The 27,050-nt window shown below is 63.2% G+C and overlaps 1 protein-coding gene across 1 annotated transcript in view; it reads left to right on the top strand.

Moving 5' to 3' along the window:
* Nucleotides 1-1,375: 1,375 nt before the first annotated feature.
* Nucleotides 1,376-27,050, top strand: part of LOC119101535 (trithorax group protein osa) — a 30,105-nt gene continuing 4,430 nt past the window's right edge. The window contains exons 1-7 of the mRNA XM_037224882.1: nt 1,376-1,485; nt 6,591-6,698; nt 15,572-15,795; nt 17,342-17,947; nt 22,561-22,630; nt 25,639-25,663; nt 26,955-27,050. The exon at nt 26,955-27,050 is cut by the window's right edge and continues 1,102 nt beyond it. Coding sequence (XP_037080777.1) covers nt 6,605-6,698; nt 15,572-15,795; nt 17,342-17,947; nt 22,561-22,630; nt 25,639-25,663; nt 26,955-27,050 — 1,115 coding nt within the window. The 5' untranslated portion in view covers nt 1,376-1,485; nt 6,591-6,604. The remainder of the gene's footprint in view (nt 1,486-6,590; nt 6,699-15,571; nt 15,796-17,341; nt 17,948-22,560; nt 22,631-25,638; nt 25,664-26,954) is intronic.

The following is a 27,050-nucleotide window of genomic DNA, read 5'->3' as shown; positions in this document are numbered from 1 at the left end:
CGGCGTGCCGCGCCCGCGCGCGCGTCCACGAGTCCGCTCCGAGTGACGGCCACGGTGTTTGGTTTGATGGCAGTGCAAAGGGGTTTGTTGTCGTTGCTGTGACGGATGATGATTGGCGGGCGGGCGATTTATGGGACGGTGGATGAGCACGGCTGCCGCTGCCAGCTGACGCAGGGCGGTGTCCGGAGCGTGTCGTGGCGCATACTGCAGCCGACTGGGCGCCTGCCAGCCGACCCGGCCCTCTGGCACTCTCGGCGAGAAATGACGCCGGGCACTCTAGACAACTACCATCAGCAGTGCTAGTTATGCCATTATTTTGTTAGTCTGCAGTTGGTTAGTTAGGTACAGAATCCCGTCATGCAGGCAGCTATCTGTGCTGTCGGCAGTCTCGACGCGACATGGCGCGCTGCATTCTGGACAACTGGCTAATCATTCTGCATTCTGGACAACTGGCTAATCATTCTGCATTCTGGACAACTGGCTAATCATTCTGCATTCTGGACAACTGGCTAATCATTCTGCATTCTGGACAACTGGCTAATCATTCTGCATTCTGGACAACTGGCTAATCATTCTGCATTCTGGACAACTGGCTAATCATTCTGCATTCTGGACAACTGGCTAATCATTCTGCATTCTGGACAACTGGCTAATCGGCAATGCGCTGCGGACGTCCACATAAAGTTTTGCTACGATAGGACATGTACTGAACAAGCACTTGGAACACGCAACCCCGAGGTCATATCAATGCCGCCGAGACATTCACAATCAAGCCGGGGTGTGGTGCCAACGTCGCGGCAGACAGCCGGCGAGCGCACCCGTTTCGGACACGTAACCGCAGATAACCCCTTGACCCTCAGATAAGCCCCTCCTGCAACTCGACGCGAAGCTTATCGGTGCGTCTGAGAGACACGCCCGATTTGATCAGGTGAATGAGCTTTCATCAGCCACTCCGCGGTGCACGTGATCTCGATCGGGTCTGATGGACACGTTCGCCCACGCTGGGCGCCAGCGGCGGGGTGAGGTACAGCCGGCGGCCGGCGACGGCGCTCGTGCTTCGCTCTCCCCGCAGATGTGAGCCGGCCTCCCGGCAGAGCCACAGCCCAGCACCACGCCATGAGGCCGTCAACGAGCCGCGCTCGCCCGCCCTGCAAGCGCCATTAGACTGCAACGCGCGAGCCGCGGCGCAACAGGCGCCCACGCCCGGCGCCGCGCCGTAAGGGCGACGCGCCTTTGCCGACGGCTGGAAAATGACCCGCGCCGCCTGTCCAGAGGAGGCGCGGGGCGGCCGCGGGGCGGCGCTAGCGTCGCCAGCGGCCGGCGCAGGCGCGGGGGCGCGCCGCCGCCTCCCGAACTATTTTAGTCGCCTTCGACGGCCGGCGAAAAAAGCGTCGGCGGAGGTGCGGCAGGTGCGTGTGACGGCGAGTGCGGGCGGAGGGGCACGCAGCGTGCGGAGCAACAGTGCAGGGTGCGCACCAGCGTCAGGTCAGTTTCCAGTGTAAACAGCCTGCTCGAGGGCGACGCGGCTCAAGTGGCGACGTCCCGCCGCCTACCATAACACCGCACACGGGCCACCGCCGGGCCCGCCTTTCATCTCTGGTATGGGCGGAATTGATGATCACGCGAGCGGAAAGTATGCACGTGGGCGCGAGGAAGGGCAATGTTCGGCAGTGATCCGCGCTGTGATTGGTTCGATGACCGGGCGGTCACGCCAATCAAAATTTGCATATCGGCAGTCTTGCATATCTGCAAGTGCGTTTGGCGTGAGCGGCATCATCCAGGCAAAAACATTTGGAGACAGGGGTGGTATAGGCTAATCGAGTTTGTCATTTCCACACTGCCTTCCAGGACAAGAGTGGATGATTATGGGCTAGTAAGTCTTCTTTTCATTCAACCCCTGCGTTTTTACGACCAGCTGCTCTAAGATAGTTTTGAATCTTTTCTCGCCTTTTGTCGCGTTCGCAGAACGTGTAACGAAGCATTGTCAGCTGCATTGGTTTAACTCTCGGTGCAGCAGTAGACAAACAGAGCCTCCGATCCAGGGCATTTCAAATGCATCTTACGCCACGGTGCACGCCGTGCTGTTTCGGTGGCCCGCGTGGTCGCACGCAGGTTAACTAACATTCGACCGGCATTGTCACTCCTCTAAATTAGTTTGAATCTGGTCGCGGACCACCAGACCTGTTCAAAGCATGTTTTGCCGCTATCAACTGCTCTCGTAATCCCACTGTTTTCTGCATTTCCTTCGGTTTTCTATACCTGCCATTGTAATCGCAAACAACCGATCGGTTCACTTGGCACAGCTCGGGGCGGCGTAGTGGCTGCCATCGGCTTCGACTCTGCTGGCAAAACAATCACAAGCTGCTGTCATCGGAGGCGACAGGGTCGAAGAGGCCTCACATGCCGCGCGCTGCGGGCAGGAGGCCGGGCGGCGTGGGCGGACCACAGCCGAAGCACGCTGAAGCCGCCCTCCCACCCCGTGGTGCTCCACCGTTCATTCAGTGTTCCCAGAGGCCGTGGTCGGGTACCGCTATCTGCCGGCTGCCCCCACACTCTGACGCGTGTTGGGGCGGCGCGATCCGACGCTGGCCACATTCTGCCACCACAGATGGAGATCCGGCCGTGACCGGCGGCGGCAGCGCCATCTGTCGGCCCTTCGCCTCTGAACCCGTCACACCGGTACACCCTGCGGGCGCCGCTGCAGCCGGCGCCGGCTCCGGCGCCGGCCTGCTCCGGTGGGGCCGGTCCAGGGGCGTGGGAGGTGGCGGCGGACGCCGCGGCGGCGCCGGCCTGATGACATCACCGCGCCACTGCTGGCGTCTCGCACCGCGTGCCGTCGCCGCCGGCCAAACCGCGCCGCCTCCGGCCCCCTCTGTATTGGGACGTACGCCGACCACACTGAGGTTACTGAGATCACTGCGCCGCTCTGGCAAGTGCCGGGTATACGCCAAGCCCGCACCCCCTTCCGACAGCTGGGGGTGTGCAGTTGCTTGCCGCCGGTCTGTTGGTCCGTCCGGGGCCGGCTCAGCACGACCGGAGCAACGGCGGCGACAGGGCGAGCCCGACCCCACCCCGTTCTGCCCGGCGGCGCGACCTCTACAGCGCCGCCGGGCGGACCGGGTCGCCAGATGGGCCGCCGGACGCCGCGGGAGGGTTGTGACGTCACGGCGCCGGCCGTCGCCGCCGGCCGGCGGGCGTGGGAGTGGCCTGTCGCCGCAAACGGGGTGCCATTTGTTCCGTGTCGCATTGTTGGGGGCGCTGCGGCCGGTTCTTGTCCACATTGCCGGCGAGCCCAACAGCTGATTGGAGGGATGCCTGGGCCGACCTGGTGAGCATGCAGCAGGCGGCGGCGATGACGTCATTTCCGGTGTTACTTCTCAAAGCTGCCGCTTTCCAGCTGGGGGGGGGGGGAAGCAGATGGCCTCACCTGAACTCCTGAAGGGTGAAACGCAGGTGGCCATCCGAACTGCCCTGAGATGGGATCTCAGCTGATCACCTGAGTCCCCTCCCCCTCCCCCACCGCGGAACTGACGCCGGCACCTGGACTGTCTGAACTACTGGCAGGGGAGGGAGGGCAGCGCAGGTGGCCGCCTAAACCCTTCCGTCGCCACGGACGGCGGCAGCGCTCCTGTCGACACCGGACGTGCCGGGAGGTCGTCACCAGCGTCAAGCAGGCGCTTACCACACTGGGTTATCTCCGCCATCCGGGCGACGCCATCCCTTCGCCGGCCGCCGCGGTTGACACACATAGCCGGTTGGCAGGGGCTGCGCATTCTGGGTCAGCGGCCGCTGGCGCCCCGCCAAAGGTCGACCCTGCCGTGTCCCACGCACGGTGCGTGCGTGACGTCACTCAGCGCCCGCTCGGCTTGGGCGGGGGAGGGCGGGGCGGCTCCCACGCGCCCACCAAACACAGCAGTTGGCGCGCGCCCCCTCGGGTGGGCTGAGATTAAAGGCCGGCCCGCGAGATGTGACATCACCGCCCGCAGTGCGGGTGACGTCACCGCTGTTAGAACCGTCCTGCGGCTTCGGGTGACGTCACAGCGTTGGCGCCTCGTCTCCACGCGGGTGTTGCCGTTTTTGGAGGCTGGCTGCCCGACGGCAGGACGGTGCCGTGATTATGTGATTGGGATCATAGAGCTCTCCTCATTCCTACGTTCTTCATGACCCGAATGTAGCGCCCGCTAGAACGGCTGCTGGCTGCAGGCTTGTTGCCGGAGTGCAAGAGGAAACGGCCGGCCTGACCGCGTGCACTGGCTCAAAACCGGTTGTCGGGCCGCATGAGGATTTGTATGCTTCCCGCCCTTTTACGTCGAGCGACCGGTCATGACAGCCCAACGCCGATTTCAAAACATTTAAAACGTGCTCTGGTCCGAATTCCGCCTCTGAAATCTCGTGGTATAATGATGTGTGATTTTCATAAGCCACCCGTCCAATGTCAGTTGGTCATTGTGCCCCCTTCCATTACTGGAATGCCTGCTGTGGACGTGTGCGTCTTGAGCCATTTTCGACACAGGTATCCTTGACGTGAACCTTTATCGATCGCTCTCTTATCCGGTCACCGGAGTCGTCTCTGAGCCGATAAACCCATCAGGGCTGGCCGTTCAGCCGGACAGCGACATCACTATGCTCCGAATCAGCCAAGGCCCTCAATAAACCAGTCACATGCGGTTCAGTTGCCGATGAGTGGCACCTCAAACAACAGGGCCGGGCAGGCCGCCAACGGGCGGCGGCGCCGAACCCCTCCTCACCTGCTGAGGCCAGACGTCCTCTCGCTCCGCTGGCCCGGACGTCCCGCGGCCGGCGCGTCCTCGAGGCGGACGTGTCCTCGGCGGAGGGCGGTCCTCGGAGGGCGGCGGGTGATGCACTGTCCCCCCGGCGGCGTCCTCCGCCGTTAAGAAGGAGCCGCCACGAACCCCTGCTCCGCGGCGGACAAAGACCACACGCCATGCGGCTCCGGCTGCGGCCGATGCAGGCGCAACCGGCGATATTCGATGCCGGCTGGGCGCGATCGGACGGCGGCGTTCACGGCTGGCTGGGCCGGCACAGCGCCGCCGCTCGTGTCGGCCCAGGTGCGGCCGCCGGCAGCGACCCACGTGACGCGCTCCCGCACGCGCGCTCAGCGGTGCGCAATGAGCGTCTTCCGGGGGCAGCGGTCGGGGCTGCAGGAGACCCGAGCTGCAGGCAGCGCGCGCCCTGCCGTCTCCCGTGCGCGGCGCAAGCTTGGGGGCTTTCGGTTCACTGAGCCAGCGAACTGGTCTGTGGTCGTGAGGCTGTCACTTCACTGGGTCAGCAAACTGGTCTGTATGGCCTCAGCCAACAATGAATTATGTGAAATACGGCGTTGATCGTACTCACTGTGAGCTGAGTGGAACATCCGCAGGTTGAGATGCATTAGCCTCAGTTGCCAGAATGTGCCCTTTTCCGTCTTACGATCCCAGCCAGGGACGGTCACTGTCCGCCCTGGGGTGGGGTAAAATCTTGCTGCGTCTCTCCACCAGCCGGGAGAACTGTACATTCCTGTCCTCTACTAAGAGCACGCATGACGGATTCCCCGGCCGTCCTCTGTCCGTCGCCCCAGTGCGTGGCGTGGGGAACGGTCCCGTCCCCAGTCGGCCCCACCGCTCGCCCCAGTTCGAGGCGGGGAGCAGTTCCGTCCCCAGTAAGCCCCACCTCTCGACCCAGTTCGCGTTTCCTGGACGCGGGCCGGCGGCAGGGCAGTGTTACTGTTCAGGTGGTGATGTTTGACTTGGCCGATCGCCCGGATCTCCGGCTGGCGGCCCAGCGCCTCCCTGGACAGGATTCCATGCAGCGCGCCCTCTGGCTCACGGCGCCAGCTAGGCCTCAGTTACAGTGGCGCGGCTCGGGGCCGTCGGGGGACGGGTAAACACTCCGGACTGGATACATCGTGCTGAAATGCACCCATAGACAACGCCTGAGGGCTGAGGCTTCAGTTCGGTCGTGACGGATAGACAACGCCTGAGGGCTGAGGCTCAGTTCGGTCGTGACGGATAGACAACGCCTGAGGGACTGGGGGCTCAGTTCGGTCGTGACGGATAGACAACGCCTGAGGGCTGAGGCTCAGTTCGGTCGTGACGGATAGACAACGCCTGAGGGCTGGGCTCATTTCGGGTGGTGGACGGATAGACACGCCTAGGCTGGGGCAGTTTCGGGACGATAGACAACGCCTGAGGGCTGAGGCCTCAGTCGGTCGTGACGGATAGACAACGCCTGAGGGTGAGGCTCAGTTCGGTCGTGACGGATAGACAACGCCTGAGGGCTGAGGCTCAGTTCGGTCGTGACGGATAGACAACGCCTGAGGCTGAGGCCCAGTTCGGTCGTGACGGATAACCCTGTCGAGAACAGTTCAGGACTTTTTGGAGCTCTGCAGATGACGCGAAGGGAAGGGAATGGGACTAGACGGGAGGAGTTGTGGCAGGCTGCCAGCCCTCCAACACTGGACCGTCCCGTTGCAGCACGTGACCTGACCCGTTGCAGCACGTGACCTGACCCGTTGCTGCACGTGACCTGACCCGTTGCGGCACGTGACCTGACCGGCTGCCATCTCCTGACGCAGAGCCGTTGTGTTGCAGGACGTGACATCGACATGTCGTCCCTGACTCGCTCAGAGTACCGACATGAGGAGCAGCGCCGAGTCACCGAGTCTCCGTTCAAGGAGACCAAGTGGGACCGCCACCTCGGTAAGTGGCGTCCCCCCCCCCCCTCCTGTCGCCCTTCGCAGGACAGGGCAGAACGCCGAGTGCATGCGTACTGCCCAGTGGAGTCAAAACCTGTACCTTTTTTGGTCCTGTTCTCAGATGTTTTCAGATGTTGCGTGGTCGAACGCTTCACTTCAGAAGACTGCGTCGCCACACTACGGTTCTCACAACGACTGAGTTTATCAGGTGGTGCTGTGAACTGGTTTCGCTCGTCTGGTATACCTAAGGGCCACGCAATTACCCTTCGCTAATACCCAAGGACCGCGCAATTACCCATCACTAATAACTGTGGCATTTAATCCTACCCTCGCTCGCCTTGCTGTATGGGACACAGCGCGGTCGTGCTAGGGGGCACCGCCTTGCTGTATGGGACACAGCGCAGTCGTGCTACAGGGCACCGCCTTGCTGTGTGGGACACAGCGCAGTCGTGCTACAGGGCACCGCCTTGCTGTGTGGGACACAGCGCAGTCGTGCTACAGGACACCGCCTTGCTGTGTGGGACACAGCGCTGTCGTGCTACAGGGCACCGCCTTGCTGTGTGGGACACAGCGCTGTCGTGCTAGAGGACACCGCCTTGCTGTGTGGGACACAGCGCAGTCGTGCTACAGGGCACCGCCTTGCTGTGTGGGACACAGCGCAGTCGTGCTACAGGGCACCGCCTTGCTGTGTGGGACACAGCGCTGTCGTGCTAGAGGACACCGCCTTGCTGTGTGGGACACGGTGCAGTCATGCTAGAGAGCAACGCCTTGCTGTGTGGGACACAGCGCAGTCGTGCTAGAGGGCACCGCCTCGCTACTGTCAAATGCGACGGCTCGAGATGCAACATGTATGGCCTTCTCGGGCAATCCTCTTAACTGTGTGGTGCGGTTACATGCGATGTTGTCGGCTACCCTCCTTGTAATCCTCGAGAGCTCGCGCATGGATGCACGTGCCTCGCGATGAGGCATTAGCCGAGATCCAGCACCGGCCGCTGCTCCTCTACACCAGCTCCCTCCCGACACAGTCGGTGGAGACGGTTTTCTAATCACGAGCCGTGGGTCGCAAATCATTTACAAGGCGGCCGTGGCTAACTGTGGAGAGCGCTGTTTACAAGGCAGCTGTAGCTAACTGTGGAGAGTGCTGCGAAAACGCCGGTCCATTGTTGGCCCATGCCGCTGAGTTGACCTGTCCCAGTATGCCGTGGGGTGCGTGCAGCTATTTGTGGGTCCACGGCGGCCGGCAGCGTGTCGGGGCATACGGTATGTGTGGATGGGCGCCGCGGCGCTCTGGCCCGCCGATGTCGCTTCCACATCGCGTCTCTCTCTCTCTCTCTCTCTCTCTCTCTCTCTCTCTCTCTCTCTCTCTCTCCTCTCTCTCTCTCTCTCTCTCTCTCTCTCTCTCTCTCTCTCTCTCTCTCTCTCTCTCTCCCCTCTCTTTTTCTCCTCTCCCTCTCCCTCTCCCCCTCCCTCCCTCTCTCTCTTTTTCTCTCTCCCTCCCTCTCTCTGTCCCTCTCCTCGGGTCTCGACGGGTCTGTTCCGCTGCTGGTCCGGTGCTGTTCTGATCCGCTGATCGGGTACTGTTCTGACCTGCTGGTTCGGTACTGTTCTGATCTGCTGGTCCGGTACTGTTCTGACCTGCTGGTCCGGGGCTGTTCTGATCTGCTAATCCGGTACTGTTCTGACCTGCTGGTCCGGTGCTGTTCTGACCTGCTGATCCGGTACTGTTCTGACCTGCTGGTCCGGTACTGTCCTGACCTGCTGGTCCGGTACTGCTCTGATCTGCTTGGCTCACAGCCGACGCCTTTGTCTCGGCCCATGACCATCCGCGGCGCCGTTCACGGCTGTCCGGCTGCTGCTCCTGCTGACCCCGATCCATTCGGAGCCGGCACTGGGCGCCGCCAATTGTCGGCAAACATAACTCACCAGCGGCTAACGATGCGACGTTAGCTCAGCATTTGTCGGCCACGCCTCGTTAGTCCGCATTGGTGGCATTGTTCGGGGGCATCTGTCGATGGGACGCGGAGAGAGAACGTGGAAGTAGCAGATACCCATGGAAATGGAGGCAGCGAATCAAAGTCAACTGGAAACGGTCGTCGTTATGATTTACGTGCAGCTAATTGCACCCGAACTGGTATGCACATCAAGCTGAACCCTGGAGTTAATTGCGCCTAAATTCGCTAGCGCCTCACGAAAGCGAAGCACTCATCCAGTTCGGGTGAGTGCCCTGCCTGGGTCTTCTCGCCGTTCTCTTCACCCCGCTCCGTCGCAGCCCCGCCGCAAACCCGTCCCGTCTGATTATTATCCCATTAGGTTCCCGCGCGTGGAATTCTCCCCGCTCTCTCCCCCAATTGGCCTCGGCACCGGTGTTAAGCGGGGCTAATGTCTCGCGCCGCTCCCAGCTGGCTCATCAAACGCACCGCCGCCGCTCCGCTGACCCCGCCTGACCCCGGCCCCGTCAGCGCCGGCCGGCGTCCAGCGGGTCACGGCGCGGCGGGGCGACGGGCCTTTCTCCCGGGCGTCGGGCGGCGCGCCGGGCGCCGGTCACGAAAGGTCAGGCGATCTGAGCAGGCCAAGGCCACCCTCTCAGGACACAGACTGAATTCAGATGGGCGCTGGTGAAAAATCACCGGCCGCGGCTGGCCTGCGCACAGTCCAGTAATGCCTTCTAATTACGGAGAGGTCGCGGCTACCAAATCGCTCATTCCGATGCGTCGCTTGGCCGAACTGTCTCCCGCGCGGATTGACCACTTTCTTCTGGTGAGGCCGAGCGTGGTCCGAGGAGTGACGTGGCGTTCTCCGGGACCAGCTGCGCCAGCGCCTTCAAAAGTGTTTCACCAACTTGTCTTGAGATCCGCCGAACGAGACGCCAGAAGGCAAACACTCGAGACAAGAGCGGCACGTGCGGGCCGCGGCGAGGGCTGTTGTCATCAAGCTCCGAAGGAAGCCGCCAGCTTCAGGCTGGGTCCGTAGGTAGCCGACGTTTCAGGCGTGTTCTGACATCCTTCTTTAACAAGTTGCAATGCCTACCGGAACACCACATGGATAATGTGAGCGGACAGCTGAAACTAATGTGCTCTGTCTCACTACATGCTCTGATGGTGTCCAGAAAATTAGAACACATGTCAATCGCATTCGATCAGAACGGGCTCAAATTACGCCATAAAGCTGTCTGTACATGATTCGCCTCGTCTTCACATTCACCCTCCCCACAGAGATGATCCGTTCCTGGCATGATTACTACCACCGAGATAGCTGTTACGAAATCTTCGGGGCCGATAGCCCACAATTTTCAGATGTAGGCGCTGACTCGAGCTTAAAACAGCTGGTCCGAGACGGCTCCCGGTGCCGGAGCGCAATCTCTGCCTCTTCAGAGGCGGTGCGCCTCTTGTTACCCCCTGACCCGCCTGAGTGTCGGACAGGCGCCGCCAGGTCCCGTCTGATCGCTTGGGGTGAGGCGAGGCCCGGGCCTTGGGACCTCGTGACCCCTGGCCCGCCGCCTGGCTGGCTGAGCGTCAGCTGGCCGCTGGCACAGGGCCGCGCCCGGCCGGGGAAAAGGCCAGAAAATTCATCCCACCGCCGGCGAAACACGACACGGTCTGAGGGACACGCTCCCTGACACTCATTGGACCAGCAGGCTTGAATTATGTCGGCATTTACGACTGCGTGGCGCGCTCTCTGGCAGACCCCGGAGTGAGCTTCTGGCACCGTAATCCTGGATGGCAGTGGCGGAAAGTTCCCGTTTGGAGCCCTCTCACTCCGTAGCTTCTTCCAGCCGGTCGTCCCATGGCCCAGCCATAGATGCTGGCACCCAAAGGCGAATCCGAGGGACCAACGAATCCAGACTTCCCGCAAACACGGCGCAAAAGCAGAACTGATGCAAGTTTTTAGGTGGTATTTTGGTCGGCAATGGAAACGTGCCCTGGCCTCCCAGATGGGGTGCTCAGCCCTCCCTTGCTGGCACCGGTGTCGCCCGTCACCCGTCACGGTCTTCCCAGTCATAACAGCTGACCGGCGTTTATCGCGATGGTGGCGGACCGTCGCCCGAGTAGGTCAAGGTAGCGGCTGAGAACCGCTGCCATCCGAACGGCTCGTGCTCCGTCACCTTTTCACTGGCAGCTGACACCTGGATCAAGGACCTCCGACCTGTGGAAGCACAGGAGGCCTCTATGCACCATGCGGCTGACGCGGGGCATTCTTCCCACAATGCATCGTTCTGCCAGGGCGCTTCTCGTTTCAAAACGTGCCGCGGCGCACCTCATCAAGTCGCATTGTATCGTTCTGTGAGGGTCTCCGCGGCTGACTGCGTCGCGGCAGAGCCTGTCTCCCATCGTCGGTCGGCCGGCGCCGCGACCAGCTTGGCTTGGCGCCGCTGCAGCTGGCACGGTGACCTGTGTCTGCTGCCGCTGCCGACGGCGGAGCATCGGCACGTGCCGCCGCCGCCGCCGCCGCCGCGGGGCATTGATGCCGTATGAGGAGGCCGCCGCGTCACCCTCCAGTGTCACGATCGCTCTACCTGCGTGTGACACGTCACGACGGTCGTCGGGCTCGGCAGTGACGCGTCCCGGTCGTCACCGGGCCCGCTGGTGGCATCAGAGGTACTGGTCGCCAGCTGGCTCCACTTGAAAGGGCCCGGTCGAGGATGCGTCCGTCTCCCAGTGAGGCGGTGCGCCGCCCGGCCTGCTGACAGAGCGTGGCGGCGAGTCGGTGACCCGGTGCTCGGGTGCGGGGCCCGGCCCGCTCCCGTCGCTGCCGTGCCTGTGTCCCTGGCGTCAGCGCCGCCTGGTGATCGGGATCAGGATCGTGCGCCGCCGATGTCCGGTTGCGCAAGAGACGTCCGTTTGTCCCACTTGATGGCGCTCTGCCCAGCACTTTGTATGCCAAGGAGTCGGGGACGCAGAACAACAGGTCATCGAGTCCACGCAGACGAATAAACGGATTAAATATCTGGCACGTACAGGAGGGGGAGGGGGCGAGGGAGTGAGTAGGGCGGAAGGCTAGACTGTCTCACTGTACAGCGGGGTGCTGGACGTGTGGAATGTCTGACTCAGCGACTGGAAGACAGGGCCAGAACAGGAAAATGATAAGAGTTGATGTGACAAAACGAAACTGATGAATTGCAGAACTAATGCGACACGAGAGGCTCATGTTAAAGTGACAGCATAGCAATGCTCTACAAATAAAAACGGTCGGACAAATTCGCGGCAAGACGGGCAACGACATCGAGACATACATCCGGCCTATGTATGGAAAGAGAAGCTGCCAGCCGGATGCCGGGGAGAAGCGAACAGATGGCAAGATCTGCGATGAAATGGAAATGGGCGCGCTGCCTTTCGGAAAGCATTGCGCACAACTTTGCAACGCGCAGAAGTTACGGGTGCAAATACACAAACCGCAAGACACATGCAACGCAACTCGTTATTTTCATGAAATTCCATACCAAACTAATGAAATACCCTACATAAACCGAACTATGCCACGCTAATTAATACTAGACTTGCAAGTACAAGCGGACGGTGAGGCAGCGGGCTGACTGGACGGCTGGACAGCGGGAAGACGGGCTAGCTGTGAGTCAGTCAGTCTGTTAACACAGACGAACTGACGCTGGTCTGGCTCCGTCGCTGGTCTTCTGGGACGCGGCTGTGAGTCAGACAAACGGACCAGCAGGCGGTCTGACTCAGGCGCGTCGCCAACATTTTCCTCGAGGTGGGGATAAATGACAGACTGCTTCCGACTGTCGACAGATTTGGACCAAATTCGTTCGAAATCGCCCTGAACCTAGCGTAAATCTCTTGGCCCAGGGGGGATGACTCCCGTCCCCCTGGTTGCGCCTGTGATCTGACCCCATCACCTTTGGTCTTGGACGTGGCACCGCCCGGGTCGTGCCGGTCGAGCGGCGCCGGTGTTTGGCCGGCTGCCCGGCCGTCTGGCTGGGCTCGGCCGGCCGGGCGCCGCCCACAGCCGACTGCTTTGTTGTCTGCACGGCCGCCCCGAAGTGACTTTTGGCCGCCGCCGCCGCCGCCGCCGCCGCCGCCGCCGCCACCGCCGCCACCGCTGGTGTCAGCTGCTGGCGACGGCGCGGAGCGTCGACTCAGCTGGGGCAGAAAACAGCGCAGGTCGCCGATCTCGCCGCCAGCGTCTGTCAGCGATGGCGCGACACCCGACGACATGCACGGGCCAAAACATCGCCGGCTGGGGGCCGGGGTGGCGATGTGGGGTTCCGTTGTGTCTCAAGAACGCCTGGTTTCTCGTGCCGGGGGCTGCTGCTGGGCTGTTGGCTGCTGCTGGTTGGCTACTGGCTGCTTGGCTGCTGTCGAGAGCTCGGTTTGGGATCTGCCATCATTGATTCACGGATTTTTCCAATCTTTTAAACCCTTCGGCTTGTCAGCTTACGTCACCGTGGCTCTCCAACAACGCTGTACGTTATCGCTCTTTCCGGTCAGCTGGAGGTACCGGAGGCAGGGTTCTGCCCCGTGACTAGTAGACAACCTCAGCTCGTCTGCCGCCGTCGCCGTCCCCGGCATGCGGTCCCTGCCCCTGGGCCGGAGCGGACGTCGGTCATCACGTGACCTCCTGGGGCCCGGGGCCCGGGGCCCAACCTTCCGGGGCCTCCCGCGGGCCGGACCGCCGCTGCCTGTCGTGCCTGAGCTCATTGGTCCGTCCCGCGTGGCTGGACTAACCGGCTCTGCACGCCTCAATGGTCCCGATGCTGCACAACAGACCGACGCTCATGCATACGACGGCTGTAAACCGCGGCCCACGCCACAGCCCAGCCAGCAGAGACTGGACCGCGCCTAATACGGCCGGCGGCCGCGGCGAAACCCGCCCCAGCAGCAACAGCATGCAATGTTGCAAAGTGCAGGTCCCGGTTTCGGAGCTGCACCCGGATGGCCGGCAAACCTAGGGCATTGACGCTGTTGTGGAATGCATCAGTCCAGCGCATGCTTTTGCCTCCGCTGGCCTGACCTGTTTGCACCGTTTGGGTGATCATGTCATCGCCGTAGGCCCGTCTCCTTCTCAGAACATGACCCTGACAGTTCATGTCCATCATCCCTCTGACAGACCATCGAACAGTTCTTATGACACGCTGTCTGACTGTCTGCCCGGCAGACTATCCCACCTTTGCTTCGACGGACCATATCATCATCCCCACGGCAGACCATCTGACCGTCCTGCTGACGGACCATGCTACCGTCCCTCTCACAGACCATCCCCACGGCAGACCATCTGACCGTCCTGCTGACGGACCATGCTACCGTCCCTTTCACAGACCATCCCCACGGCAGACCATCTGACCGTCCTGCTGACGGACCATGCTACCGTCCCTCTCACAGACCATCCCGTCATCCCCCGACATATAACCCATCATCCGTCTATTGGCGGACCATCCCACTGACCGAATGACAGACCAGCTGTCCTTCCCTCTGACGGATGGCCTTCCGTCCCTCCGTCAGGCCATCCTGCGGTCCTCTGACAGCTGCAGTCCCCCCCCCCCCCTGACCGTGAGCCTGGACGAGGCCGGCCGGCGCACACGGCGCGCTCGGGTGACGCCCGGCCGTCACCATGAAGCAGCGAACGGGTCGGCTCGGACCACCTCTGACAGCTGCATTCCCCCCCCCCCCCCCTGACCGTGAGCCTGGACGAGGCCGGCCGGCGCACACGGCGCGCTCGGGTGACGCCCGGCCGTCACCAGGAAGCAGCGAGCGGGTCGGCTCGGACCACCGCCCTCGGCGCCGCTGCACGCATGCGCCCCGTGCGCTGCCGGCCTTGGCTGACCACCACCATGAATACATTTGCACTGTTTGGTGTGCGGCCTAGCGGCTCTTGAACACGGTGCGCCAACCACAAGTTCCGCGACGCGCGTCCAGTTTTTACTGGCCCGTAATAGAATCCCATTACTGGTGTGCGCGGCTGTGTTTGTGTGCATGTGTGTGGGCGTTTGAGTGTGTGATAACGTCGGTTTTGCCCATGCAACGTGTTCTTTGCCACTGCTGTGCTCTTGTTTGTGTCATTAGATGCACAGATTCGAAGGGGAGATAACACGAAGAAGGGAAGAGAGAGAAAGAGACAGAGAAAAGGGAACCTTCTGAAACGGCGCATGCAATCGCTATCGATTCCTATAATTAATGTTTCGAGTGCGCGCCGCCGGCCTGTTTCTGCGGTCACAGTGCAGTTGGGCTCGTGCCTCTGCCCCGCGCCAGAGCCGGCCCTGTATCGCGGGGCCATCGCTGCTGCCATCGGACCGTGCCGTCTCGGGTGCCGGCCCAGATTGGCGGCGGCGCCCTCCCCGCCCCCGCCGTCAGTCACCGCAGCTGGCTCGAGGTCGGCCCAGGTCGCACTGCCCCGCACGCGGCACACTCGGCACCCGTCGGGAGGGGGGGGGGGGGGGGGGGGGGGGAGGGCGCAGTGCGCCAGCGCGCCGTGCCTCCTCCTGACATGGCGCGCCCACAGCCATCGGTGTCATCGTGCAGCTGCAGCCGGCCCGCGCTCTGTCGCAGCGTGTATCGACTCCTGTTGGACCAGGACGCGCACCTGCCGCTGCACGTGTCCACGTCCGCCTCGCTGCCTACCACATCGGCAGGCGTTTGGCGCACCACGATCGACCCTTCGGCTCCCGTTCCAGGGGCGCCACCACGCCCGTTTGAAGACGTTTGACTTCGGGCCGCAGCAGTGTGACCCGCCGGCGTGCCGCCTGACTCTTTACCCTTCGGCTCCCGTTCCAGGGGCGCCACCACGCCCGTTTGAAGACGTTTGACCATGGGCTGCAGCAATGTGACTCGCCGGCGTGCCGCCTGACTCTCGACTCTCGGCTTCAGCGTGACGACGCCTCGCGTGCGCCGCTCCAGCCGCCTGCTAAGCCGGCCTGTCGCTACGTTTCAGACACCCTGCTGACGGACCTGAACGAGTCGGTGGGATCGAGCCGCTCGCCGGCCGGCACGCAGCAGCGCGCCGTAGTGCCAGCCGGCGGACCTGGCGTGGTGACCGAAGTGCGCGGTGCGCCCGGCTCCGGCGACTTCCACGAGCGGCGCGAGTACGTGTCGCCCGACCAGCGCACGCACGTGGTGCAGGAGCGGTTCGAGCGGACGTCTCGGGGTGACGCCGGGGTAAGTGCGGCGGCCGGCCGCCGCATGGCCGCCACTCTCTCTCTAGAGCTGACTGTAGGCCGCATGGAGTGGTACTGGGCGGGGCTGAGGCTGCGCTCAAACGGTGGACGCCGACAGCTGGCAGGACTGCCCCCGCCTGAGGTCACGGGTGACGGGGTCACGGAAGGCGACGGAGGGAGACCGACGGCTTTGTCAGCTGCTTCCGTCTCAAGACGCAAGCAGGCTACTAAATTATTGAGACGGATGTATTGGGACTGGGAATGCGTCCATCTTTTGAATGCACCACCTACTGAGATTGTCTTTGAACACGTATTATATTTTCCGGACGGTCTGCAATTTCATCGCTTAATTGGTTTTCCCTCTTACCTACTTTGATCTCACCGCGAGAGATTCTTGGGACTCAGACTTTGAGGCAGTAATGACGGGGTTTCTTCTTCAGAAACCGTCAGCCACGCACTTCTACGAAACCAAACCTGAGAGCCAATACCGCTCCTCCCAAACCGCCTCCGAATATCTCGAAAAACAGCCTGAAATAATGCAACACATTTCACAGTTCGACACAAAGCCGGGCACCAAATACCACACCACTGAAACCGTCACCGAATTCCACCAGAAAAAGCCATACACTGTGCAGTACTACGAGAAAAAGCCGTCAAATGAAGCAAAGCCTCAGTCTTACTACCGAACCATTAGAACATTCTCCGAACCCCACTCCAAGCAGCCTGACTCTATCGAGTACTACGAGGACCGGCCGCCTTCCGAACCTAAGCCGAAGGCTCAGTACCGCAGCACGCAAACTGTGACAGAGCAGCGGGACAAGGTGCCCACCACGTACCAGTACTTCGATAAGAGCCCCTCGGTGGAGCGTCGCACGAACCGAACTGTCACCGAGTACCGGTACCCGGCCGGCACTCCGCACCGCGAGAGTGAGCCCGTTTTGCGCCCCTACACCACCAAATCGACTGTGGAGTACGTGGACAAGGCGCCAGCCGCCCCCAGCCTCCCGCCCGGGCAGCCAATGACCGTCCGCTACGTGGACAAGGACCCCATCACCATCTACCACGAGTCCAAATCGGGGTACACCTCCGGCCCGGACACGCCGCCCGCGCTGCCTCCCGACCCTAAGCCGACCCAGGTCGTCTACGAGCGCATTATCGAGCGGCAGCCCATCATCCACTACTACGGGCGGCGGCCGCAAGAGGCCGAACCGCGTCACAGCACTCTGCCGGCCGGCCAGCGCACCTACACCACCGTCACCCAGCACACGCACTCCTCCCCCGCCGCCGCCACCCTGCCGTCCGACACCAAACCACCCGCCTACCAGAGGACCCCCCTCGCCCGGAGCCCGGAGGCCGACGTTGCGGTAGGTTCCCGGCCGCCCCTGCCCGCCCGTGTGTCCACCACTCTGACTGACCCTGTGTGATGACGGCGCTGACCTGTTTGAGCCCGGCGTGCGCGCCGGCCGCAGCTGTGTGGCGCCCGCGGCCCCGCCGGCGTCTAACCATCTCACCCGTGTACAAACGCACCGTCTGCGTGTGCCCACCAGGTGCCGGGCCGGCTGTTTGTGTCTAACCGTTACGAGACTAACAACGAGCTCACGACTAACCGGTGGCCGCCCGGCGACTACGGCCGCGGCTCCGACTACGGCCCGGCGCGACGCGCCCACGACCTGCGCTCGCCGGACGCCCTGCGCTCGGAGCCGGACTACAGCCGCGGCTACGGCCCGCCGCGGGGCGGCCACGACCTGCGCTCGCCGGACGCCCTGCGCTCGGAGCCGGACTACAGCCGCGGCTACGGCCCGCCGCGGCGCGGCCACGAGCTGCCCGACGACCTGCGCTCGGAGCCGGACTACAGCCGCGGCTACGAGCCGGAGCCGCTGTGGCGCGGCCGCGCCGGCTCGATGCGCAGCGAGTCCGGCGCGCTGGTGCACCGGCCGGAGCCGACCGAGCCACTGGGCCGCCGGTACGGCTCGGCGCGCGCGCCGCAGCACGGCCGCCGCTCGCCGCCCTACGCCGAGGTGTACCGGGCCGGCGGCGAGCCGTACGGCTACAGCCGACCGTACCAGGCGCCGGGCGCGTTCGCCCGCGCGCTCAGCCCCGTCCAGCCGTCCGCCGCTAACAGACCTACTAACTACGGCGGCCGCTTCGACTCGGTACGATGACGGCGACGGCGGCCCTCTGACGGCCTCCTCGCGCTGCCGGCGGCGGGCCGAGGAGGCCGCCGGCCGGACGCAGCATCCTCACGGCCCTGGCTCACCTGGCATCCCCGGCCGAGCTGCCTGTCCGAGCTGTCGTCACAGCTCCCTGGCGCTGATTCGCTCCCACTGTTCCGGGTCTACACATGTCCCACAGTCTCACATTTCCCACCAGTCTACTCAAGTCCCACATTCCTGGGTCTTTAAAAGTCCCCCAGTCCCGGGTCTCTACAAGTCCCACAATACTGGGTCTCCACGGGTCCCATAGGAATGGGTCTCTACAGGTCCCACAGCCCGGGGTCTATTCAAGTCCCATAGTCCCGGATCTCGTCAAGCCCCATCTTGTCGGATGTCTTCAAGTCCCATAGTCCCTGGTCTCCTCAAGTCTCACATCCGTGGGTCTCTTCTAAGCCCACTATCTCTGGTCTCTACAAGTGCCACAGTGCCGGGGCTCTACAGGTCCCATAGTGCGGGGTCCATTCAGGTCCTCAGTCCGGGGTTTCCTCACATCCGGTCTCCACTATCCGGGCCCCCACTCCACAGTCCGTGCTCTCCCTCCCCGTTTTGCGTCCCACCACTCCTTGCGCCTCCTTTCAGACGCCATCACTCCTCGTAGCCTTCTGACTGGCCCCATTGTGGTGTCAATCACAGCACCTGGCTGGAGCCCTCCTGATGACACTGAGACACCTGTGGTGTTGGAGATCCACGCATAAGGCCGTGCACTGACGTGTTGTGTTGTGTGGTTTGAGGCTGCACTGAGCAGATAGCATGTAACTATTTGCTGTGACCCATTAGTCTCACCAGTTTAACTTGCACTGGTTGCGAAGTTCTAACATGTATTAACACTAAATGGTGTAGTGGTGTTCTGATAAAGCCGGACGGGCGTCCGTTGTGCAGTCTTGCCATCAGATGACGTTGATTGTAACTGACGTCGGGGGACGGACGCGAACGATGACGTCGGACTGTTCTAATCACCCGTGCTAGCCAGTTGATTTAACAACGTCCGCTTGAATGACACGAGTGTGCACCGTGGCCGCGGTGACCTCGCCCGTTCCGTCCGTCTGCCTCCTCCCCCCCCCCCTGCCAGCCCATTCCATTCCATCACGGCGCGTCCCAATGACGTCATGTTGAACGGGGGTGGGGCGGATCGTCACGCCACGACACGGCGGCGCCACCCGGGCCACCCCGGGACGCTCAGGGACGCTCCGTCTGTCCGGCGGCGAGCTGACCAGGGTCGGATCGAGCCCGCTGAAATGGGACCGACGGCGGTCCAACTGACCGCCGCTAGTGACCTGCTAAGGGCCGGATCGGCCCCTGGTGACCTGCTGAGGGTTGGGTCAGCCCCTGGTGACCTACTGAGGGCCGGGTCGGCCCCTGGTGACCTGCTGAGGGGACCTGCTGAGGGCCGGTTCGGCCGCTGGTGTCCTGCTGAGGGCCGGGTCGGCCGCTGGTGTCCTGCTGAGGGCCGGGTCCGCCCCTGGTGACCTACTGAGAGCCAGGTCGACCCCTGGTGACCTGCTGAGGGTTGGGTCAGCCCCTGGTGACCTGCTGAGGGCCGGGTCGGCCGCTGGTGTCCTGCTGAGGGCCGGGTCGACCCCTGGTGACCTGCTGAGGGCCGGGTCGGCCGCTGGTGTCCTGCTGAGGGCCGGGTCGGCCCCTGGTGACCTGTTGCGGGCCGGGTCGGCCCCTGGTGACCTGCTGAGGGCCGGATCCGCCCTGGCCAGCGCCGAGGCGTGCCGGCCCAACGGTCGGTCGGTTGCCGTCGCCGGCCACTGAGTCGACACCCGTGGCGATCAGTCTGACCTTGTGTGGCGCAATGGGCGAGAATGGGTGTTCTGCTGAGCGCAGCAGGACATGCCAGGGGCACATCATGAGTGCAACATGTACATTTATGTAGCACGCGTAGATGCTTTGGCATTCGGTCGTCGGTTTTGCGACTGAAAAATGCAGCACTTGAGCCTTTTGCTGTTCTGCTGTTCTGTTTTAAATGCCACCATCGGTACAAATTTCGCGCTGTTTAACGTCATAGCTAGACATTTCTTTCCTAATTGCGGGATTTAAAAGCTGATATGTCGTCACAACCACCATCGCCCACGATCGCAATCACGGCCTGCTTTGCTTAACCCGTGGCTTTCAGACCAGATGCATATGCGGCATCACAATGATTCCTGTTAAAACACTGCACTGCTCGGGCATGCACGCTGTGCCCGCGGGTCTTGGAAAGGCTGACATCAGCTTCTGAAGGCATATGCAGGCTGTGGGAGTGGATTCCTAGACCCACCACCGCCGGAATTCACAGCGAAAGCCGGCGTGACCGACACCCCGAGCGGTCGTGACGAAAGTTGAACGCCTTTTATTGCAACGCCATTTAAACTGGGCTTGTGCAGCGCGCAGCGGTCAGCGGATACATTTCCTGCGCCAGTTAGCCTCGATATTCCCGCTAGATTGATGGCCAGAACCATGTGCCGTCCGCTACAACATGACGCTTGAGGGGCTCATGGTCAAACGAGGCTGAAGTGGCTGGACCACCGATGCCAGGCATTTGCGTGGTATTTGCTCTTGCTCTTGAACTCGTGTTCTTGATGATGATTCAGCGCGGGCTCAGCGAGCTCAGTCAGTGAGCGTACTACCCTCCCGCCGATGGGTGGGGTTGGGGGCGGGAGTGTCAGCAGCCGGTGTGGTCTGAGGGAGGACCCCTGTGCCGCCGGGTCCCTCGTCGTCCGGTCCTGGAGGCCCCTGGCCCACCGCGCGCCTGCCGTGCGGTTTAAGTGTAGGCGGGGACGGCGGCTGTGCCTGCTTCGCTGGCCTAGGCTGGCGCTCAGAACGGCGGCTGTGAGGCAGCTCTGCTGGCGGCCGTGGGCGGCGACCTTGCCTCCCCCGCAGGACGGCTGCCTGGCGGCCCGCCCCGCCAGGCCAGTCGCGTGCGGTCGCGTGCCCGAGCAGCAGAGGATCGGCCCTCGCCACCTGTCAGTGGGGGCGCCGTGCAGTCGCGACCGACGGCGGGCCGTGCGCCGCCGCCGGCAGAGAACGCTGCGGTGACGGGCGGACGCGCCTCCGACCCGACCGGCTCGACCGACGGAGCCCGACCGGGCCTCCGCCTCCGGCCGTGACCTCAGGTCACCGTCCCGAGTGTCGTGGTGGGACTGTGGTCGGCGCCGCCGCGCCGCGGAAGCGACGCAGTCATGTCGGAGGCGTTTATGGTGCAGCGTGTGAGAGTGAGTCGAGCGAGATCGTGAGCGACTCGTGACGGTCGTGAGCTTTCCGTGAGAGCGGCGCCACTGGCCGGCCGCGGCAGGGAGCGCTGCCGCCGGCCGCTGTGTAGCCCGCTCCAGCGATGCGGCGCTCTCGCGTAGCTGTCAGTAGGCCAGTCAACACGGCCGTGCTGTTTATGCACAGACGTTAGCCCGGTCTGGTGTGTTTGTTACGTCTCAGTCAGAGCACCACCCGGCTATTGTTGGCCGCCTGTGTTGTGTCCTGAGCACGTCAGAGCGACGCTCGCAGAGCAGGTCGGCCCTCGCCGAACCACGAGATGGTTCGTACACGGAGACCCTCCCTCTGATGACCTGAAGTGGCGGTCTCCTCACGAGGCCGCCGTCTGCGCCCGTGTCTCGCGTGTCGCCGAGCCCGCTCTCCCCGCCGCCCGACGGCGCCGCCGTAGCTCGCGCCGCTGTCCCGGTCTGGCGCTGCGGTGGGCCCGGCAAGCTGCTCCGCCCGGCGCAGGCGGTGTCCCGCCTGCCTCAGGCGGGCGTCTCAGGCGGGCGGCAGGCTCTCCGCGGCGGCTGCCGGGCCGCGCTCGCGCGTGGACGCGTCTCAGGCGCGCTGGGCCGGCCCGGCGGCGTCCGGCTGGCCGGCGGCGGCGGGGAGCGGCCAGCGGGCGATGCCGGGCCGCAGGTGGCCGGCTCGTGCGCTGTGAGGCGTCGGCGGCGCCGCCAGCGTCGCAGTCGCGGCTGCAGCGTGACCTTGGCGCGGCGCCGTCAGCTGACGACGCGCCGGGCTCGCCGCCGAGCCAGCGCCGCTGCAAGTGGGGCCGGGTGGGCGGCGACTGGCCGGCGCTGTCAGGTGTCACGGGTGACGGAGATGCTGGCGTGTGTGACAGCGGCAATAGCGGCCGTTTTTGTGTTCGTCTCGGAGATTTGTTAGCGTTACTCAAGCCTGCAGGACGGCTTAAAAACGCACCGTTAAACATCAATCGTTCGAGCCAGCGCAGAAAAAAACACCGGTCTCTCTCTTTCTTTCTCTCTGATGCCTGGCCAGGCCCCAGTGACCCGAGGTTGCATGGCCCAATCGCTCACAAAAACAAGGACGGCTCCGACAAAACGGACGGGACCCTGCCATGCTGAACGAAAGACCGGAATGCCCGACGTCACTCACGGGATCCCATCTCCTTGCCACGCTACTTCTGGGCATACGTGGCGTGCCCCGGCCCGTCCGCGACCCCAAACGGTCTGACCAGACATGACGTGTCCCAGCGCCGGGGGGGGGGGGAGGGGATGGGGGGGAGGGGGACGGCGATGTGCGAGGGCGCAGCACGCGGCCGCGCCCGCTCGCTCTGACCGCTGTCCGTATTTCAGAACCAGGCGGTCACCAAGCAGGTCTACAAGACCTCGTACTCCGGCGACTCGGCCCCCCAGCCGATCCAAGGCAAGCTGACGCTTTGTTTTGCGCCTGCGCTGGTGTGCTTGGCATTGCGCTGCGGGTGGACGCGCCCGCCAGGCCTGCAGAACGTCGCTGAGCCGTCAGATGACGCGCACAGCTGGAAACCCCGCCCCCCGTGCTTACGAGCCGGGCGCATGAGCGCATTCCGCGAGCGCCACGGCCACGCCCGTCGACAGCGGGCTTGATGCGGCGCATCCCAGAGGCTCTGCCGCTCCACCCGGTCAGCCGCGTTCGTTTTGGTGACCAAAGCCCCGGGGGATGGACGCCGTCTACTGCTGGCGCCGGCTGCGTCAGATCTGTAGCGGGCGTGACGTGTCTGCGCGCGGCGTCAGAGGGCCAGCAGCCGCCCACCGGGGCGCGGTCGCTGTCGCCGGCGCCGGAAGCGCACAGGTGGTGATGCCAGTGACGTCACCCGGCCGTCGGCTGCAAAGTGGCCCCGCCCACCGGTCCGCATTGTGCCGGGCTGCGGGCGCGCCGGTGGGGCTTGCCTGCCGGCGGCCGGCGGGTGCTCTGCAGCGACGATTGCTCGCTTCTCTGTGTGTGCACCGCTGTGCCCTCGGGGCACGGCATTTGGATTATGCACGGTGCTGCCACGGTACAATTGCGTGATACAAGGGCGGGCCCAGAATCGGGTCTTTGGAGGTTCAAAATCCCCCTGGGGAGGGACTTAAGTTTCAAATATGTTGCAACTTACACAAAAATCGAAGCAGATTGGGGCGTTTTCCGTAGTTTTGGAAGGAGCATGACCTTTGTTCGCTTCGGACTGGATCCGCCCCTGACCCTTGACGTGGCGCCATGAATAAAAGGGCGCTCTGATCGAGACGTCCTCCAAACTACTTTCCTGATAATGTGCCTATTTTCATGTCTTTTGTTTACAACGAAGCGCTGTCATATTACGCCCTCAGATACTTCCATAACATTACAATCACGGTGATTCATTTTGCCGTCAGTTTTCCTTAGTTGGCGCTGATAAAATACATTGCATTGTCATATAACTGGCATAGGAAGAACCAAGACGTTTGAAAACCGAGTGCGGTCCTAAAGGTATAAATGATGCGCTGTATGCATGCTTCAATATCGGATAATACGCAGGCAAATGCATAGTTCGTTCAACTATGCTTAACTGTCCCCACAGTACCACAACCTTGTCGTAAGATCGTGACATCTCCGAATAATCATGCGGAAAATGTCAGGACCTTGCGCATACATGTCACGTGGTTTAGCTAACTGATCTATAAATTGTATCGGAGGTTCCTTCTGTACCGCTGGCGGATCCTGTGGGAGGGCCTCATAGGTCTGGTCCACCTCACCGGCACGGGCACGCTTGGCACGGCGCGTGCGGCGCGTGTGGCTCCACCTGCTCCCGGTGGTCAGGGTTTGCTACGTGCTGGGGTTGCGCAAAACAAGCTAAGACGGGGGCCTGCAGCCTCGTACGCCCTTCAGCGGGTCAAGTGGAGCGTAACGCGGGGCAGACGTGCCGGCCGAGCCTGGCTTGATGCCCCGCCCGGTCGGCAGGCGCGGCTGCTGGCTTGCCGGATGGGCCTGGCTTGAGGCCCCGCCCTGTCGGCAGGCGCGGCTGCAGACGTGCCGGCCGAGCCTGGCTTGAGGCCCCGCCCGGTCGGCAGGCGCGGCTGCATGCTTGCCGGCCGAGCCTGGCTTGAGGCCCCGCCCGGTCGGCAGGCGCGGCTGCTGGCTTGCCGGCCGGGCCTGGCTTGAGGCCCGCCCGATCGGCAGGCGCGGCTGCTGGCTTGCCACTGACCACAGCTGTACAGTGGCTGCACGGGTCGCCCACTAACGGCCGTGTCCGCCCTGCAGCGTCCCAGCCAGCCGCCGGCGGACGCTTCGCGCTTCAAGCAGAACATTCTCGAACTCGACAGCCTGCTCGACGACCTCGACCACGCCCGCAAGAAGCCTGGCACCAGTGAGTAGAGCGCCGCTTCCGCCGCATCAGAAACGAAACGTTCCCTGCAGTGACGACACCGCTGACCAGCTGGCGTCGTCTGGTGGGATGGGGGGGGGGGGGGGGGGAGGGAGCGACGTGCGGGGCGTCACGGTCGGACCTAGCCGGCCTGACCGCCGCGGCCACGGCCTGGCCTCGGCCCAGCGTTGTCGGCCGTCGGACTCGCGAAGTTACGGCAGGGTGACTTGAGATGCGTGCATGGTAAAGGCCCTTTACATCGTTTGTGAATCTGGTGACATAGCCTACGCCCACAAATCTGGTGACGTAGCCTTCGCCTACAAATCTGGTGACATAGCCTACGCCCACAAATCATCAGCTGGACGCCTCCGCAACGTTCAGCGGCGGACACGAACAATTGACCCAACTGACAGCATCACTAAACGCGTCGTCAGTGCTGCTCTGCGCCGGACGTTTGTTGCCTGGCTTTCCGGTGCTGCCCGACATTGCTGCTACCAGTCATAGACGCGCTGCCACCGGCCGTGCTAAAACCCTCCGACGCGGTCGTCGCTGCAGCCGCCGATTGGCCGGATGAACAGGCGGCCTGCATGGCCTCTGATCACGACCACTGAAGGTCACAGGGCAGCGGGCCGACCGCTCCAAGGTCAGGGCCCGCCCCCGGCCGGTGCGGGCCCGCTCGGCCGACGCGGACCGACGCCGACCGGCGCCGCGAGGGAGGCTAAATGGCGCTCAGCACGGCCAGCCCACCGCCCACGTGTGCCCCGCCAGCCAATGCTGCGAGGCGCGCAGCACGTAACGTGGCAGCACGCAGCAACACGAGCCACAAGGGGACCGAGGATGTGGTCGGCGGCACTCGGTGACCTCGCCGGAGTTGGAGGAAACGAGTCATTCCGTAACGGTCAGGGGTGCTAATTGCAGCCAGCCGCGGCCGCATCGTTGAACTGCAGTCGTGAAATAACTGGAGCCGCGTTCATAGCCGCTGAGCCAGAACCGCAGCGCGCCCCGCCGGCTCCATGATTGATTCGACGTGCGCTGTGTAACTGATTATTACAGCGGCGGCCATTGTCTGTTGCAGATGGCGTCGACCCTGCCGTTCAAACGTGAGTGCTCGCGATGGTAGGGGAGGGGAGGGGATGGAAGGGGGGGGGGGGGCAGCGGCGATGTGTGAGCCAGTCGCGACCGGGCTCTCCGCTGGCTGCCGTGCCTGGAGCGGGGCCTGGCTCATGTGGCCCGGACTCACTCTCCTGACTTCTGCCCGGCCCAGGTTTGACTTATGTTCATTTGCTGCGTGTTGGGCCCAGTTCTAGGTGTTAGAACTTATGTGGGGATGGTGGATCTGGAGCAGAGATTGCTTCGTGACGTACGTTGTAGATGTTGAAGAGAATGGTGTCGTTTCCCGTGTCGGAGTCATAGGCCCTGCCTGACCGGTGTCGGGGCTGGTGTCGGAGTAGCGACCCCTGCCGTGGACCGTGTCGGGGCTGGTGTCAGAGTCACGACCCCTGCTGTGGAACGTGTCGGGGCTGGTGTCGGAGTCACGACCCCTGCCCTGGCCGGTGTCGGGGCTGATGTCGGAGTCACGACCCCCGCTGTGGACCCTGTCGGGGCTGGTGTCGGAGTCACGACCCCTGCCGTGGACCGTGTCGGGGCTGGTGTCGGGGTCACGCCCCCTTCCCTGGCCGGTGTCGGGGCTGATGTCGGAGTCACGACCCCCGCTGTGGACCGTGTCGGGGCTGGTGTCGGAGTCACGCTCCCTGCCGTCGGCCGTGTGGGGGCTGGTGTCGCCTCACCCATCTCCCGTGTCCGGACGCCGTCTGCCGCTCCGGCCAAGCCACGTGTCGCCACTCCGTGCATGGCAGCGCCAGGTGAACCAGACCATGTCCTCGTCACGGTCTGTGGTCTGTTTCCTGCCGCGGGGTCTGCTAACGCTGCCACACCGGCTCCGACCGTGGGCCGCCGCGCCGAGCGATGTTCTTTGTTCTGTGTTGCCGTGAGAACTTTTGCGGTGTGGATGGCGGGGTTTTAGTAGGATAGCACAGTCAGCAGTGGTGTTTGCACTGCACCGGACGTTTACGGGGCGTTACTTTCCCGCGGCAGTGCCAATGCCGATGGTGCAGAGCCGCCCGCCTACGGAAAACACACACTTCCTTTATAGGCATCGCTGTTCGTGGATCACAAGAGCGCCGTAAACCTGTGTACACAAGGCTGCTGACAGCAGCGATACAGGGCAAATGCAACTCGGTGCAGATGCATGACATAATGATTTATGTGACAGATGCCTGCCGTTCGGTGTTGTGACTTGCAATGCATGACGATAGTCGATCATCTGATGGCCTTGTCGGGGACTGTTGACCGCATGACGAGCACTGCACGCTGTCTCGTGTGCTGCCGCAGTTTTGACGGTCCCGCCGGGACCAGCACGCCGTACCGGCACACCAACGTCAGCAAGACGACCAAAACGAGCAAGTACACGACCAGCGGTGGGCCGGC

The sequence above is a fragment of the Pollicipes pollicipes genome, unplaced genomic scaffold (genome assembly GCF_011947565.3).
Source record: "Pollicipes pollicipes isolate AB1234 unplaced genomic scaffold, Ppol_2.1 Scaffold_4881;HRSCAF=5763_pilon_pilon_pilon, whole genome shotgun sequence".
Taxonomy (NCBI): Eukaryota; Metazoa; Arthropoda; class Thecostraca; order Pollicipedomorpha; family Pollicipedidae; genus Pollicipes; species Pollicipes pollicipes.
The sequence above is the reverse complement of the archived record's forward strand: the minus strand, read 5'-3'. Positions and strand labels throughout refer to the sequence as shown.